Source organism: Oncorhynchus mykiss, chromosome Y (genome assembly GCF_013265735.2).
Source record: "Oncorhynchus mykiss isolate Arlee chromosome Y, USDA_OmykA_1.1, whole genome shotgun sequence".
NCBI classification, from domain to species: domain Eukaryota; kingdom Metazoa; phylum Chordata; class Actinopteri; order Salmoniformes; family Salmonidae; genus Oncorhynchus; species Oncorhynchus mykiss.
In genome coordinates, this window is record NC_048593.1 from 41642540 (window position 1) to 41660281 (window position 17742).

Consider the following 17742-nt stretch of genomic DNA (forward strand, 5'->3'; position numbering starts at 1 on the left):
ACACGCAGGCTTTAGTCAAGGTCAGTGGAAGGTCATTCGTAAAAATAAAAAACAGTAATGGCCCTAGCCGGCTGCCCTGCGGTACACCACACTCAACTGAACTTGCATTAGAGAGGCTTTCATTAAAGAAAACCCTCTGTGTTCTATTAGCTAGGTAACTCTCAATCTATGATAAGGCAGAGGATGTAAATCCATAACACTTAACGTTTTTTTTTTCAGTAAATAGATTTTCGATCAATGTTTTCAAAAGCTGCAATGAACAAACGTCTCCCAGAAAGGTTCTTATTATCAATTTCTTTCAGCCAATCATCAGTCATCTGTGTCAGTGCCGAGCATGTTGAGTGCCCTTCCAAGCCTATTGCTGAACAGGGTTTATTATGGATCCCCATTAGTTCCTGCCAAGACAGCAGCTACTCTTCCCGGGGTTTTGGTTTATTTATAACAATCTGTAGGCTATGTAGGCCTACAGTCATCAACAACCCCAACCATGTTAGAACATTGAAATGTCATAGGCTATTGAAATGGGACATTTTTGAAAACCCATGTAGGCCTATTTGCATACCACTTATTTCCTTAATTCACAGTATTTTTCTAGTGTCCCCCTCTCTTCTGGGTGTCATCTCTGTCTATCCACAGGGTCTTTTCTATCCAGGCTTCTTGGGAAGTCCTTACCGCAGTGAAGTTGAAATTAAAAATGGTTAATAAGGTAAGTGTTAAGGTTAAGTTGAGGGTTAGGTAAGGGTTATGATTAGTGTTAAGTTTAGGGTAAGAATAGGGGTTAAGATTTTAAGGTTTTAGGGTATGGACGTCCCAAGGATCCCACATAGCAACAACCATATTCACAGTCTCCCTCGCGCATTCCTTCCTCACAATCATCCAATAGCCTGTGGATGTGGGCGGGAGCTCTCTCACACTGGTCCCCAAGTGCTTGAAGTTAAAACTGTGCGCGCAAATGTCTCATTGAGAATGCCGCTCTGTCACATTGACGCATGTATGGAATTTCACTCAGTCTCTCATTCATTTTTCTGTCTCCCCCTCTTCTGTAACGGATTTGAACTGTAGGATAGGATAACAACAAAGGACCGGACACTTCTCCAAAACATACCGTTTAAAAGCGTTTGTGTTGGATTATATCCACTGACTCCCACTATGCTACTATTTTATAGATTGATCCTCCTTGCCGCGTCGCTGTCGGGTAGCGGCGTGGCACAGCTCACAGATAGCTACGGATTATCTTTCCCGTTGAGGTCAGAACTGTCTGAGGATGCGATACTGGTGGCAAATAACGGAATACGCGTGCCTTTCGGGAGATCCGTTTTCATTGATCCTGTCAATGATTTGGTGATTCAAACGCAACCGGGGGACCGGTGCAGTATCACCGTTCTGGATAACCAGCCGCTTTCCCAGAGACCCGGGCAACTGTCTCCCAAAAAGTTTCCGTGTGATTTCGGTCCCAACGACGTCACCTACTCCCACTTCGGCTCGAGGAGCCTGGCTAAGGACAGAGTGAGGCTACAGCTCAGGTATGATACTCAAACCGAAACCGTTATCATCCCATTCATGACGGAGGTAGAAGTGGTTTTTACGCAACTGGAGGTTCTCACCAAAAACATGCCTCTGACCGTTGCTAAATTGAACGGCGTTAGTAATGCCATTGATAAAAAGATTTTGGAATTCACTTATGACAGAAACTCTCAAAAATGCAAGGTAAATTCTTTAGCGAGTGGTAGCGCTCTCCCCAAGTACGGAAGACTTGTAGATGATGGACTCACTAAAATTATGGACTGTGACGAATTCATTCAATCTGACATCCGTTACAAGCACACGCTTGTTCACAAATCCCCCAACAGAGACTATGTGCCCATGGTTGTTGAACTATGTGATAAAGAGGGAAACAAAGTAAAAGACGAGTATTTCCAACTGATGATCCATATCAAGGAGGGAGAGGCGAACACTCCTCCTAAACCCAGCTTCATGGCAATGCTGATGATGGAGGTGAGTCAGTTTGTGATGACAGCTCTGACCACTGACATGCTGGCTGCGGAGGACCTTGAGTCGAACCCTGATGAACTTATCTTCAACATCACCTCCCCCCTCTCTTATGAGGATGGTTATATAGTTAGCACGGATGACAGGAACCTACCCATCACCTCGTTTTACCAGAGTGACCTACGGGACCTGAAAATAGCCTACAAGCCCCCCTCCCTGGACTCAGACATGGAAAGGATCTTTCAGATAGAGTTTGAGGTGGTGGATCCGGACGTGGCTGTCTCGGACCCCTTTGCGTTCATGATTGTGGTGAAGCCGATTAACTCTCTGGCGCCGGTCGTGACGCTGAACACGGGTCAGCTGCTTTACGAAGGTCAGTCCCGCCCCCTTTTCTCTACCCACAACCTGGAGATTAGTGACGAGGACGACCTGGACAGCGTTACGGTAACCGTCGTTGACGGGCTCCGCCACGGCGACCTCACAGTCCTGGGGTTGCGCAGGAAGTACTTCACGGCTGCCGACCTGAATACGGGTGTGGTCATCTATCAACATGATGGCAGCGACACGTACAGTGACAACATCGTCTTCAGAATGACAGATGGCAAGAACCAGGTATATATCTTATTTATGAAAATGTTTAATTGTATCAAATAATTCAGCATTCATTGCTATTGATACCATGTAATGTTAGCTTATTGAGAAAATTAAAAGAACAGAATAGCCTGCATGTCACACACCCTGACCATAGTTTGCTTTGTATGTTTCTATGTTTTGTTTGGTCAGGGTGTGATCTGAGTGGGCATTCTATGTTGTGTGTCTAGTTTGTCTGCTTCTGTGTTTGGGCCTGATATGGTTCTCAATCAGAGGCAGGTGTTAGTCATGGTCTCTGATTGGGAACCATATTTAGGTAGCCTGTTTGGTGTTGGGTTTTGTGGGTGATTGTTCCTGTGTCAGTGTTTGTGCCACACAGGACTGGTTTCGGGTTTTCACTTTGTTGTTTTGGTCATGTGTTCATGTTCAGTTTTCTAATCAAAAAACCATGGACAACTACCGTGCTGCATTTTGGTCCGCCTCTCCTTCGACACAAGAAAACCGTTACACTGCATAAGCCTCCTGTCTTTCATGAACAACTCAGTGCCCTTGTGGTTAGAGCCTCCTTCAGGTTGGAAGGTTTGGCCGAGTGCTAATGAAAAAATCAAATCAAATCAAATCAAATGTAATATGTCACATCCGCCGAATACAACAACAAAGCTTACTTACAAGTCCTTAACCAACCATGCAGTTTTGTGAAAATAGAGATAAGAAAATATTTACTAAATTGGAAAAAATTGAAAAAATAAGAAATCATATTTTTTTTAAGTAACAATAAAATTGAAAAAATAATAAATCTTTTTTTTTTTTTTAAGTAACAATAAAATATCAATAGGGAGGATACAGTTGAAGTCGGAAGTTTACATACAGTTAGGTTGGAGTCATTAAAACTCATTTTTCAACCACTCCACAAATTTCTTGTTAACAAACTATAGTTTTGGCAAGTCGGTTAGGACATCTACATTGTGCATGACACAATACATTTTTCCAACAGTAGTTTACAGACAGATTATGGGTCTTCCAAATGCACAATGACCCCAAGCATACTTCCAAAGTTGTGGCAAAATGGCTAAACTTCTTATGGCTGGGGGCAGTATTGAGTAGCTTGGATGAATAAGGTCCCCAGAGTAAACTGCCCGCTACTCAGGCCCAGAAGCTAAGATATGCATATTATTAGTAGCTTTGGATAGAAAACACTCTGAAGTTTCTAAAACTGTTTGAATGATGTCTGTGAGTATAACAGAACTCATATGGCAGGCAAAAACCTGAGAAAAAATCCAACCAGGAAGTGGGAAATCTGAGGTTTGTAGTTTTTCAAGTCATTGCCTATCGAATATATAGTATCTATGGGGTCATAATACACTTCTTAAGGCTTCCACTAGATGTCAACAGTCTTTAGAACCTTGTTTGATGCTTCTACTGTGAAGGAGGGGGGAATGGGAGCTGAATGAGTCAGAGGTCTGCCAGAGTGGCATGAGCTGATCACACACGTTCACGTGAGAGTTAGCTATGTTCCACTGCATTTCTACAGACAAAGGAATTCTCTGGCTGGAAAATTATTGAAGATTTATGATAAAAACATCCTAAAGATTGATTCTATACTTTGTTTGACATGTTTCTACGAACTGTAATATGACTTTTCGTCTGAACTTTCGTCTGGACCTAGTTGCCGCGCGTCGTGAGTTTGGATTGTGTAATAAACGCACAAACAAAATGGAGGTATTTGGACATAAATTATGGACTTTATTGAACAAATCAAACATTTATTGTGGAACTGGGATTTCTGGGAGTGCATTCTGATGAAGATCATCATCAAAGGTAAGTGAATATTTATAATGCTATTTCTGACTTTGTTGACTCCACAGCATGGCAGATATCTGTATGGCTTGTTTTGTTGTCTGAGCTCTGTACTCAGATTATTGCATGGTGTGCTTTTTCGGTAAAGCTTTTTTGAAATCTGACACAGCGGTTGCATTAAGGAGAAGTTTATCTAAAGTACCATGCATAACAGTTGTATCTTTTATCAATGTTTATTATGAGTATTTCTGTAAATTAATGTGGCTCTGCAAAATCACCGGATGTTTTGGAATCAAAACATTACTGAACGTAATGCGCCAACGTAAACTGAGATTTTTGGATGTAAATATGAACTTTATCGAACAAAACATCCATGTATTGTGTAACATGAAGTCCTATGAGTGTCATCTGATGAAGATCATCAAAGGTTAGTGATTCATTTTATCTCTATTTCTGCTTTTTGAGACTCCTCTCTTTGGCTGGAAAAATGGCTGTGTTTTTCTGTGACTAGGTGCTGACCTACCAAAATCGTTTGGTGTGCTTTCGTCGTAAAGCCTTTTTGAAATCGGACACTGTGGCTGGATTAACAACAAGTTTATCTTTAAAATGGTGTAAAATACTTGTATGTTTGAGGAATTTTAATTATGAGATTGCTGTTGTTGTAAATTTGGCGCCCTGCACTTTCACTGGCTGTTGTCATATCGATCCCGTTTGCGAGATCTAAGCCATAAGAAGTTTTAAGGACAACAAAGTCAAGGTATTGGAGTGGCCATCACAAAGCCCTAACCTCAATCCTATAGGAAATGTGTGGGCAGAACTGAAAAAGCGTGTTCAAGCAAGGAGGCCAACAAACCTGAATCAGTTATACCAGCTCTGTCAGGAGGAATGGGACAAAATTCACCCAACTTATTGGAAGCTTGTGGAAGGCGACCCGAAACGTTTGACCCAAGTTAAACAATTTAAAGGCAATGCTACCAAATACTAATTGAGTGTATGTAAACTTCTGACCCACTGGGAATGGCTTGCAATCAAGGTCTTGCTCCGGAAAGCGCAACCACACAGTTGTCCGGAACAGCTGGTGCTCTCATGCATGCTTCAGTGTTGCTTGCCTCAAAGCGAGCATAAAAGGCATTTAGCCCATTTGGAAGGCTCGCGTCCCAATACTTCTCTGCTTGGCACTGTGATAGACTAGCGTCCTCTCATGGGGATGTACATGTACATTAAGCTTCCTCATGCTACAGAAACAGGAGATAGGCTGTGGGCCATTCTGGCTTGAACAAGGCTTTACCACCTTAATGACCACACTAATTTGTGTTCTTTTCATTCCTACTTTATCAGTCCAGCACCTACGTTTTTAAGTATGTCGTGGTGTTGCTGTTGTTAGTAATAATAGGGGGATCCAGTGCATTGTGTATTTCTATAGACCTTATTGAAATAAACCTCTCTCTCTCTCTCTCTCTCTCTCTCTCTCTCTCGCAGGTGGAGTTCCTGTTTCCCTTGACGATTGTTCCCACGGACGATGAGCCTCCCATCATCAATGTCAACACTGGTCTTGTGCTCTTCAAGAACCAGATTATGGCTATCTCTCCTCTGATGCTCAGCGCCGCTGACATCGACTCAGAAGATTCCACGATCAAATTCATGATCGAGCCGCCATTCTCAACCATCGGGGGGTTGCTGCTGAGGCAGTCCGACGCCCCAGAGGACCCCGAGTCATGGAAGTTCAACGCTGAGGATGAGGTGTATGAGAAGGAGGTGACAGAGTGGTTGCAGAAAGACATCACAGATGGGAAGGTGTTCTATAAACACACCGGACCACATAACACTGACACAGTCATAGACCAGTTTGTGTTCAAAGTTCATGACGACAATGACCCGCCTAACGAATCGGGCGAGAGCACGTTCACCATCAGGGTTCTACCCATCGACGACCTTCCCCCTGAGCTTTTTCCCGGTACCACGCTCCAAGTGACTGTTCAGGAGTACCAGCTGACTCATTTCGGTAAGAACATGCTTCTCTACACCGATCTAGACTCTGAGGAGCACGACCTGAAATATACAGTGATCCAGCCGCCAACAGACACAGACGAGAACAGCCCGGCGGTGTTCGGGTCCATTGTTCTGACTGACAGCCCCGACACTGAGGTCAACGAGTTCACGCAGGCTCAGGTCAACCACCACAAGATATCCTACAGTCCACCAGACCAGGAGCTGGGCATCACGGCTCACGTCCTCCAGTTCCGGTTCTCCGTCGAAGACACGGCCGGGAATAGCGTCGAGGGGGCTTTCAGGATTTTCCTCCATCCTGTTGACAACAAACCACCACAGATCACTAACACTGGCTTTTCTGTGTTTGAGCAAGGCATGCATGTGATATCCAGTGCTGAGTTGGACACATCAGACCCAGACACAGACGGTAAACAGATATCGTTTACCCTCAGCCAGCCTCCGCTGCACGGCCAAGTCCTGCATGCCTTCTCAGACCTACCCAAAGGGGGAGCTTTCTTCCTAGAGGACATCTCGGACAGGAAGATCATATACGTCCAAAACGGCGACGAGACAGTGAGCGACGTGTTCCAACTCGACGTCAGCGATGGGATCCATGTTGTCACGGTTAAAGTCAGAGTCGTCGTGAAGCCCGTTGACGACGAGACGCCGGCCGTCAGTTTACCGGCCGGGACGGTCGGTTCACGTATGGATGTCCTAGAGAATGGAGCTATGGAGATCACTACGAGTGTCCTCCAGGGGTGGGACGAGGACACCGACGACCTCCAGCTGACCTTCATCATCGAGAAAGCCCCCGTGTTTGGTGTCATCCTGGTTGCCGGGGCACATGCCGTGAAGTTCACCCAAGTCGACATCATCAACGGTTTAGTGGTGTATGCCCACACCGGCGGAGAGATTGGGCTGACGTCCATCATGGACAGCTTCAACCTCACCCTAACTGACATGTCAGATGATTGGTCAGTGGGCGGGAACAAGGTCAACGGTGTCCACGTCCGTGTCACAATCATCCCCGTTGACAACCAGGCCCCTGAGGTAACCGTGGGTGACCAGTTCATCGTTGTCGAAGGAGAGAAGTATGCCATCGGAACACAGTATTTAAAGGCCGAAGACAAAGACACGACCAGTGATGATATTCTCTGCACCATCATCGTCCAGCCCACGTCTGGTTATGTGGAGAACATCTCCCCAGCTCCTGGATCAGAGAGTTCACGGTCAGGGACGGCAGTCAGCGCCTTCTACATCAGAGACATCAGAGAAGGACATATATATTATGTTCAGAGTATCCACAAGGGGTTAGAACCCGTAGAGGACAGGTTCACATTTAGATGCTCCGACGGTATCAACTTATCAAAAAGGCATTTCTTCCCTATTGTGATTATTCCGGCTAATGATGAAAAGCCAGAGATTTACTTGAGGGAGATAGTTGTGATGGAGGGGATGAATACAGTCATAGACACTCATCTCCTGAACGGAGCAGACGCTGATATCCCAGCAGAGGAGCTGACTTTCATCATCTCCAAACTGCCCAAACACGGCTTTATCCTCAATCAGCTAGCCACAGGCTCAGTCCCAGTCATAAACTTCACCTTAGAGCAGATTAGGGAAGCTTCCAGTTTCATCTACGAACATGACGACTCTGAGACCACCGAGGACAGCTTTGACGTCATTCTAACAGACGGGAAATATTCAGTAGAGAGAACCGCCATGGTTATGATCATCGGCCTCGACGACGAGACGCCGAAAATGCTGGTTAATGTCGGTCTGGAGGTGGAAGTAGGTGAGGCGAAAGAGATCAACAACGAGGTCCTCAAAGCCACCGATCTAGACTCGGACGATGGAGCGTTGACCTATGTGATCCGCTTCGGTCCTGTTCAGGGTGTTCTACAGAGGAAAACCCCATCTGGTTCTCTGGAGAACATCATGTTAGGCATGAATTTCACACAGAGGGATGTGGACAAAAGGTTGATCGTTTACACACACAACGGTCAGGAAGGCATCTGTGACCTGGTCAAGTTCGACGTCACCGACGGCATGAACCCTCTGATCGATTGTTACTTCTACATCACCATCAGGAGCATCGACATGGTCTTCCCAGACGTGGTCAGCAAGGGAGTCTCTCTGAAGGAAGGCGGTAGAGTGACATTGACCACAGATCTTCTCAGTACTAGCGATCTCGACAGTCCAGATGAACGTTTGGTGTTCACCATCACCAGAGCTCCAGTTAGAGGACACCTGGAGTGTACTGATGCACCATGGATCCCCATCGTGTCATTCACCCAACTCCAGCTGGCTGGCAGTAAAGTCTACTACATCCATACCTCGGACGACGAAGTCAAGATGGACAGTTTTGAGTTTGAGGTAACCGATGGTTACAACCCGGTGTTCCGTACTTTCCGAGTCGCTATCATGGAAGTGGATAACAAGAAACCAGTTTTAACGTTTCACAGACTCGTGATCACCGAGGGGCAGAGTAAACTCCTCACGCCATTCGAGCTGACCGCAGAGGACCAGGACACAGCTGACCTGTTATTGAAGTTCACCGTCACCCAACCACCAGCGCATGGAAAACTCCTCTATAACCATACCTCACCGGTCACCATCTTCACCAAGCAAGACCTCAGCGAGAACCTTATCAGCTACAAACACGATGGCACCGAGACCTCCGAAGATTCCTTCTCATTTACTATGACCGACGGGACGCACAATGACTTCTATGTGTTCTCCGACGCGGTGTTCGAGACACGGCGCACACAGACAATGAATATCACGGTGGTGGCCATAGATAACGGTGTCCCTCAGCTGGTGGTGAATAAGGGCGCACCGACACTGAGGATCCTGTCCACGGGGCACCTGGGGTTCCTTGTGACCTCCAGGGTTCTACGGGCGTTAGACAGGGACAGCGTTCCGGCTTCCTTAGTGTTCCACGTCACCACGGAACCCAAGCATGGTTACCTCATCAATCTGGGCAAAGGGAATGACTCCATCGACACCTTCAGTCAAGGTAAGACACCAGCCAATCGGTATTATTGATTATTGATTGTTTGATCGATTGATTGCTTCGGGTATATGATTTCTTATCACTTAGTTATGTTGATTGATTGATAGATTAATTGATTGATTAATTGATTGATTCATTGATTGATTGATATATTAATTTATTGATAGATTCATTGATTGATTGATATATTGATTGATTGACAAATATATTGATTGATATGTTGATTGATATATAGATTCATTGATTGATTGACATATACATTCATTGATTGATTGATAGATTCATTGATATATAGATTCATTGATCGATTGATAGATTGATTGATTGATAGATTGATTGATCGAATGATTGATAGATTCATTAACTGATTGATTGATAGATTGATTGATTCATTGATTGATTAATATATTAATTCATTGATTCATTGATTGATCGAATGATTGATAGATTAATTAACTGATTGATTGATTGATTGATTAATAGATTAATTCATTGATTAATTGATTGATTGATTGATTGATTGATTTATTGATATATTGTTTGATTGATAGATTCATTGATTGATTGACATATTAATTGATTGATTGATATATTCATTGATATATATATTCATTGATTGATTGACAAATATATTCATTGATTGATTGATATATTAATTTATATATAGATTCATTGATTGATTGATATATTAATTTATATATAGATTCATTGATTGATTGACATATATATTGATTGATTGATTGATTAATTAATTGAATTATTGATATATTCATTTATTGATTGACCGATAGATTCATTGATTTATTGATAGATTCATTGATTGATTGATTGCATTTATTTCATGATTTTCTAAAACAGTTGCTTATTTACTTTGAGGCGTTGTTCAAATCTATATAGCATATTAAAATCTATATTTAAAATGTACAACTGGTATTATGGGTAAGTCTTTGTCATGGAAAGTCAGAATCTGAAACGATAATGTAACAATCACAGCTAATCATTCACTCATATATTTACACATTCCCTCTGTTCATAATTACTAGATAATGACTTAACCACCCAATGCATTACAAAGATTTTATTTAGATGGGGATAATTATTAATCTAACTGGCAAGTACTGGCTGGGGAATTGAAATGGCAATCTATGGGGGAGGTATTAGCTGCAATTTAGATGTTTAATTACAGCCTTTGCTCTTCAGAGTGTGATTAACAGGGGAAAATAGAGGCTGCGGTTGTATGTTAACTGTGAACCCTGGTCTCCGCTCATCTGGCAATCCAGGCAGACTAAAGCAAATTCACAAGGTTATTCAAATATTATAAATGTTATTGGACCTCAGGTCTGCATGGTGGGAGCACACTGCAGTCCAGTGTCTACCAACCTTTTTTTTTTAACTGTGGCAGACCTGGACCGTTTCTCTTCTTCAGCAGCAGCATACCTAAAATGTCCCTTATACATATTTTTAGTGGTGATGAACTCCATCTCATTTGATCCACGTTGCAAATAATCTATTTTCTTTGACACTTTTTTAATAGATTAAATAGGCTCCAAATGTCCAAATCATCTGAAAGTATCTAAAAAATTATTGTGAAGCAAAAAAAAAAAATAGCTTAAAAATGTTTTGAACATGATGCGTGACAAATGCGTCGGTCCCGTGAATTGAATGAGATTTTATTCCACAATGACACAACAGTAAATACTACAGTAACTCTTACAAAAAAATTACAGACTTTACCAAAAACACTACAGGAAATACTATAGTATTTAACCAGAGTATACTATCATCTTTTTTTCATGTTGGCCACAATAGTGCTCCCATGTCAAAACTCCATGTACATTCCACAGTACAGGTTAATGAGTGTTCCAAAAAGATGATCAAGACTAGGAGAAGTTTTGGGGCACCCCCGAGAGTTCCAAAAGGCACACCTGAGAGTTCCAAAAGGCACACCTGAGTTCCAAAAGGCACACCTGAGAGTTCCAAAAGGCACACCTGAGAGTTCCAAAAGGCACGCCTGAGTTCCAAAAGGCACACCTGAGAGTTCCAAAAGGCACACCTGAGAGTTCCAAAAGGCACCCCTGAGAGTTCCAAAAGGCACCCCTGAGAGTTCCAAAAGGCACCCCTGAGAGTTCCAAAAGGCACACCTGAGAGTTCCAAAAGGCACCCCTGAGAGTTCCTAAAGGCACTCCTGAGAGTTCCAAAAGGCACACCTGAGAGTTCCAAAAGGCACACCTGAAAGTTCCAAAAGGCACCCCTGAGTGTTCCAAAAGGCACGCCTGAGTTCCAAAAGGCACACCTGAGTGTTCCAAAAGGCACACCTGAGAGTTCCAAAAGGCACACCTGAGAGTTCCAAAAGGCACACCTGAGAGTTCCAAAAGGCACCCCTGAGTGTTCCAAAGGGCACACCTGAGAGTTCCAAAAGGCACACCTGAGAGTTCCAAAAGACACACCTGAGAGTTCCAAAAGGCACACCTGAGAGTTCCAAAAGGCACTCCTGAGAGTTCCAAAAGGCACCCCTGAGTGTTCCAAAAGGCACCCCTGAGTGTTCCTCGAGGCACGTCTGAGTTCCAAAAGGCACGTCTGAGTTCCAAAAGACACCCCTGAGAGTTCCAAAAGCCACCCCTGAGAGTTCCAAAAGGCACACCTGAGAGTTCCTCAAAGTACACCAGTTTGGGGAGATGTTTCATTCTGGGCTGCTTCCCAAATGGCAGTTCGGTACAGTGACTTTTTCAATGAGACGAGCAAAGTAATGGATCATGGGTAAGAGGTCAGAGTAAGTGTAGGTGTGTGTGCATGATTGTGTGTATGAGAGACGATAATGTAAGATAATTCTCTGTAAAACTCTTTGGAAGTGTAGTGATATGTGTAAGATAATTCTCTGTAAAAGACTTTGGAAGTGTCGTGTTATGTGTCTTTATGTGACATGCTGAGTGTGTTGTAAACACATTGTAGAGACAAGTCTAGGATTCAAACCCAGTCATACTAGGAGGCGAGGAGAGAGGCACCGAGGTGTGGAGGGTTGTGCTAGATGGTATACATGTTCACGTCAGGAAGATTTTTTTTTAGCATTTTTGTTAACCTTAACCCTATTTTTCCTTTCCTGCTACGTTATTTATCATAACCTGCTGCAAAGTTTCTCCTAACATGCTACGAAAGTCAATTCTGTCCGTGGCTGCATGCCATCTAGTCAAAATCACTGTGGAGGGAAGCCAAGACTAGAAACAGAGGCAGGCAGACAGACGGAAGCAGAGGCTTCTCTTTCTGGAAGACAGAAAATTCTTCTGACAGCAACCAGAGTGTCACTGTGTCTGGGAAAGGGAGATAGGGGAGAAGGGGGAGAGGGAGGGATATACAGAGAGAGAGAGAGCGAGGGGGAGCGAGAGAGTGGGAAAAAAAGAGGGGAGGAGGGGAGAGAGGGAAAGAGAGGGGGGGCAAGGAGAAAGAAATGGAAGGACAAAAGGAAAGATGAAAGGAGAGGGAGAGAGAGAGAGATAAAGAGAGAGATGGAAGAAGAGAAATAGATATGGGAGGAGAGAGAGACTCAGCAAACATTTTCATCAGAGGATGCAGCGAGGCGAAAGAGACACTCTTGTCTTTATTTACCCCTTCTACTACCCTGGTCTGGTCCCACGATGCACCTTGCTAAATATTTCATGACCTGAGTGCCCTACGGTTCAGAATGTTGACTTCTAGTTCTGCCAGATCTCTGTGCCTTGTAGCTTCCATTAGGGGCTCATCTCAATACTTCTAATTCTGCCAGGTCTTTCTGCCTTCTGCCTTACATTAGTATACTTTTAGATCTGCTATGTCATGCGTTACGGCAGGGTCTCAATAGTGTTAACTGACCCTCTCTCCTCGTCTCCTTTTAGATCTGCCATATCATGCATTACGGCAGGGTCTCAATAGTGTTAACTAAGCCCCTCTCCTCGTCTCCTTTTAAATCTGCCATAGCTACATGCCTTACATTGAGGCTGTGTCTCAAAACGTCAGAGTTTCTTCTTCTCCTTGTCTTCTTTTACATATTGTCTCTTTTTATACCAGGTCTATGTGCCTTGTGCTAGGGCCTCGTCTCAATACTTCAAGTTATACCAATGTAGCTTCCATTAGGGCCCCATCTCAATACTTCTAGTTCTGCCATGTTTCTGTGCCTTGTGTTAGGGCCCCATCTCAATACTTCTAGTTCTGCCATGTTTCTGTGCCTTGTGTTAGGGCCCCATCTCAATACTTCTAGTTCTGCCATGTTTCTGTGCCTTGTGTTAGGGCCCCATCTTAATACTTCTAGTTCTGCCATGTTTCTGTGCCTTGTATTAGGTCCCCATCTCAATACTTCTAGTTCTGCCATGTTTCTCTGCCTTATGTTAGGGCCCCATCTCAATACTCAAATCAAATCAAACCAAATCAAATTTTATTTGTCACATACACATGGTTAGCAGATGTTAATGCGAGTGTAGCGAAATGCTTGTGCTTCTAGTTCCGACAATGCAGTAATAACAAGTAATCTAACTAACAATTCCAAAACTACTGTCTTATACACAGTGTAAGGGGATAAAGAATATGTACATAAGGATATATGAATGAGTGATGGTACAGAGCAGCATAGGCAGGATACAGTAGATGGTATCGAGTACAGTATATACATGAGGTGAGTATGTAAACAAAGTGGCATAGTTAAAGTGGCTAGTGATACATGTATTACATAAGGATGCAGTCGATGATATAGAGTACAGTATATACGTATGCATATGAGATTAATAATGTAGGGTAAGTAACATTATATTAGGTAGCATTGTTTAAAGTGGCTAGTGATATATTTACATCATTTCCCATCAATTCCCATTATTAAAGTGGCTGGAGTTGAGTCAGTGTCAGTGTCAGTGTGTTGGCAGCAGCCACTCAATGTTAGTGGTGGCTGTTTAACAGTCTGATGGCCTTGAGATAGAAGCTGTTTTTCAGTCTCTCGGTCCCAGCTTTGATGCACCTGTACTGACCTCGCCTTCTGGATGATAGAGGGGTGAACAGGCAGTGGCTCGGGTGGTTGATGTCCTTGATGATCTTTATGGCCTTCCTGTAACATCGGGTGGTGTAGGTGTCCTGGAGGGCAGGTAGTTTGCCCCCGGTGATGCGTTATGCAGACCTCACTACCCTCTGGAGAGCCTTACGGTTGTGGGCGGAGCAGTTGCCGTACCAGGCGTTGATACAGCCCGCCAGGATGCTCTCGATTGTGCATCTGTAGAAGTTTGTGAGTGCTTTTGGTGACAAACTGAATTTCTTCAGCCTCCTGAGGTTGAAGAGGCGCTGCTGCGCCTTCTTCACGATGCTCTCTGTGTGAGTGGACCAATTCAGTTTGTCTGTGATGTGTATGCCGAGGAACTTAAAACTTGCTACCCTCTCCACTACTGTTCCATCGATGTGGATAGGGGGGTGTTCCCTCTGCTGTTTCCTGAAGTCCACAATCATCTCCTTAGTTTTGTTGACGTTGAGTGTGAGGTTATTTTCCTGACACCACACTCCGAGGGCCCTCACCTCCTCCCTGTAGGCCGTCTCGTCGTTGTTGGTAATCAAGCCTACCACTGTTGTGTCGTCCGCAAACTTGATGATTGAGTTGGAGGCGTGCGTGGCCACGCAGTCGTGGGTGAACAGGGAGTACAGGAGATGGCTCAGAACGCACCCTTGTGGGGCCCCAGTGTTGAGGATCAGCGGGGTGGAGATGTTGTTGCCTACCCTCACCACCTGGGGGCGGCCCGTCAGGAAGTCCAGTACCCAGTTGCACAGGGCGGGGTCGAGACCCAGGGTCTCGAGCTTGATGACGAGCTTGGAGGGTACTATGGTGTTGAATGCCGAGCTGTAGTCGATGAACAGCATTCTCACATAGGTATTCCTCTTGTCCAGATGGGTTAGGGCAGTGTGCAGTGTGGTTGAGATTGCATCGTCTGTGGACCTATTTGGGCGGTAAGCAAATTGGAGTGGGTCTAGGGTGTCGGGTAGGGTGGAGGTGATATGGTCCTTGACTAGTCTCTCAAAGCACTTCATGATGACGGAAGTGAGTGCTACGGGGCGGTAGTCATTTAGCTCAGTTACCTTAGCTTTCTTGGGAACAGGAACAATGGTGGCCCTCTTGAAGCATGTGGGAACAGCAGACTGGTATAGGGATTGATTGAATATGTCCGTAAACACACCGGCCAGCTGGTCTGCGCATGCTCTGAGGGCGCGGCTGGGGATGCCGTCTGGGCCTGCAGCATTGCGAGGGTTAACACGTTTAAATGTCTTACTCACCTCGGCTGCAGTGAAGGAGAGTCTGCATGTTGTCGTTGCAGGCCGTGTCAGTGGCACTGTATTGTCCTCAAAGCGGGCAAAACAGTTATTTAGTCTGCCTGGGAGCAGGACATCCTGGTCCGTGACTGGGCTGGATTTCTTCCTGTAGTCCGTGATTGACTGTAGACCCTGCCACATGCCTCTTGTGTCTGAGCCGTTGAATTGAGATTCTACTTTGTCTCTGTACTGACGCTTAGCTTGTTTGATAGCCTTGTGGAGGGAATAGCTGCACTGTTTGTATTCGGTCATGTTACCAGTCACCTTGCCCTGATTAAAAGCAGTGGTTCGCTCTTTCAGTTTCACGCGAATGCTGCCATCAATCCACGGTTTCTGGTTAGGGAATGTTTTAATCGTTGCTATGGGAACGTCATCTTCAACACACGTTCTAATGAACTCGCACACAGAATCAGCGTATTCGTCAATATTGTTATCTGACGCAATACGAAACATGTCCCAGTCCACGTGATGGAAGCAGTCTTGGAGTGTGGAGTCAGCTTGGTCGGACCAGCGTTGGACAGACCTCAGCGTGGGAGCCTCTTGTTTTAGTTTCTGTCTGTAGGCAGGGATCAACAAAATGGAGTCGTGGTCAGCTTTTCCGAAAGGAGATCGCCTTATATGCGTCGCGGAAGTTAGAGTAACAATGATCCAAGGTTTTTCCACCCCTGGTTGCGCAATCAATATGCTGATAAAATTTTGGGAGTCTTGTTTTCAGATTAGCCTTGTTAAAATCCCCAGCAACAATGAATGCAGCCTCCGGATAAATGGATTCCAGTTTGCAAAGAGTCAAATAAAGTTTGTTCAGAGCCATCGATGTGTCTGCTTGGGGGGGATATATACGGCTATGATTATAATCGAAGAGAATTCTCTTGGTAGATAATGCGGTCTACATTTGATTGTGAGGAATTCTAAATCAGGTGAACAGAAGGATTTAAATACTTCTTGTTCTGCCATGTTTCCTTGCCTTGTAGCTTCCATTTTGGCCTCATCTCAATACAGTTAGTACAGTCTATAAAAACACTACAGGATAGTACAGTCTATAAAAACACTACAGGATAGTACAGTCTATATAAACACTACAGGATAGTACAGTCTATATAAACACTACAGGATAGTACAGTCTATATAAACACTACAGGATAGTACAGTCTATAAAAACACTACAGGACAGTACAGTCTATATAAACACTACAGGATAGTACAGTCTATACAAACACTACAGGACAGTACAGTCTATATAAACACTACAGGATAGTGCAGTCTGTATAAACACTACAGGATAGTACAGTCTATATAAACACTACAGGACAGTACAGTCTATATAAACACTACAGGATAGTGCAGTCTGTATAAACACTACAGGATAGTACAGTCTATATAAACACTACAGGATAGTACAGTCTATATAAACACTACAGGATAGTACAGTCTATATAAACACTACAGGATAGTACAGTCTATACAAACACTACAGGACAGTACAGTCTATATAAACACTACAGGATAGTGCAGTCTGTATAAACACTACAGGATAGTACAGTCTATATAAACTCTACAGGATAGTGCAGTCTATATAAACACTACAGGACAGTACAGTCTATATAAACACTACAGGATAGTACAGTCTATATAAACACTACAGGATAGTACAGTCTATATAAACACTACAGGATAGTACAGTCTATATAAACACTACAGGATAGTACTGTCTATATAAACACTACAGGATAGTACAGTCTATATAAACACTACAGGATAGTACAGTCTATATAAACACTACAGGATAGTACAGTCTATATAAACACTACAGGATAGTACAGTCTATATAAACACTACAGGATAGTACAGTCTATATAAACACTACAGGATAGTACAGTCTATATAAACACTACAGGACAGTACAGTCTATATAAACACTACAGGATAGTACAGTCTATATAAACACTACAGGATAGTACAGTCTATATAAACACTACAGGATAGTACAGTCTATACAAACACTACAGGACAGTACAGTCTATATAAACACTACAGGATAGTGCAGTCTGTATAAA

At 43.8% G+C, this 17742-nt stretch overlaps 1 protein-coding gene across 1 annotated transcript in view; it reads left to right on the forward strand.

Annotated features, from left to right (window-relative positions):
• The first annotated feature begins 1149 nt into the window (after nucleotides 1–1149).
• Nucleotides 1150–17742, forward strand: part of frem2a (FRAS1 related extracellular matrix 2a) — a 209295-nt gene continuing 192702 nt past the window's right edge. The window contains exons 1-2 of the mRNA XM_036967727.1: nucleotides 1150–2601; nucleotides 5857–9385. Of these exons, the coding sequence (XP_036823622.1) occupies nucleotides 1150–2601; nucleotides 5857–9385 (4981 nt within the window). The remainder of the gene's footprint in view (nucleotides 2602–5856; nucleotides 9386–17742) is intronic.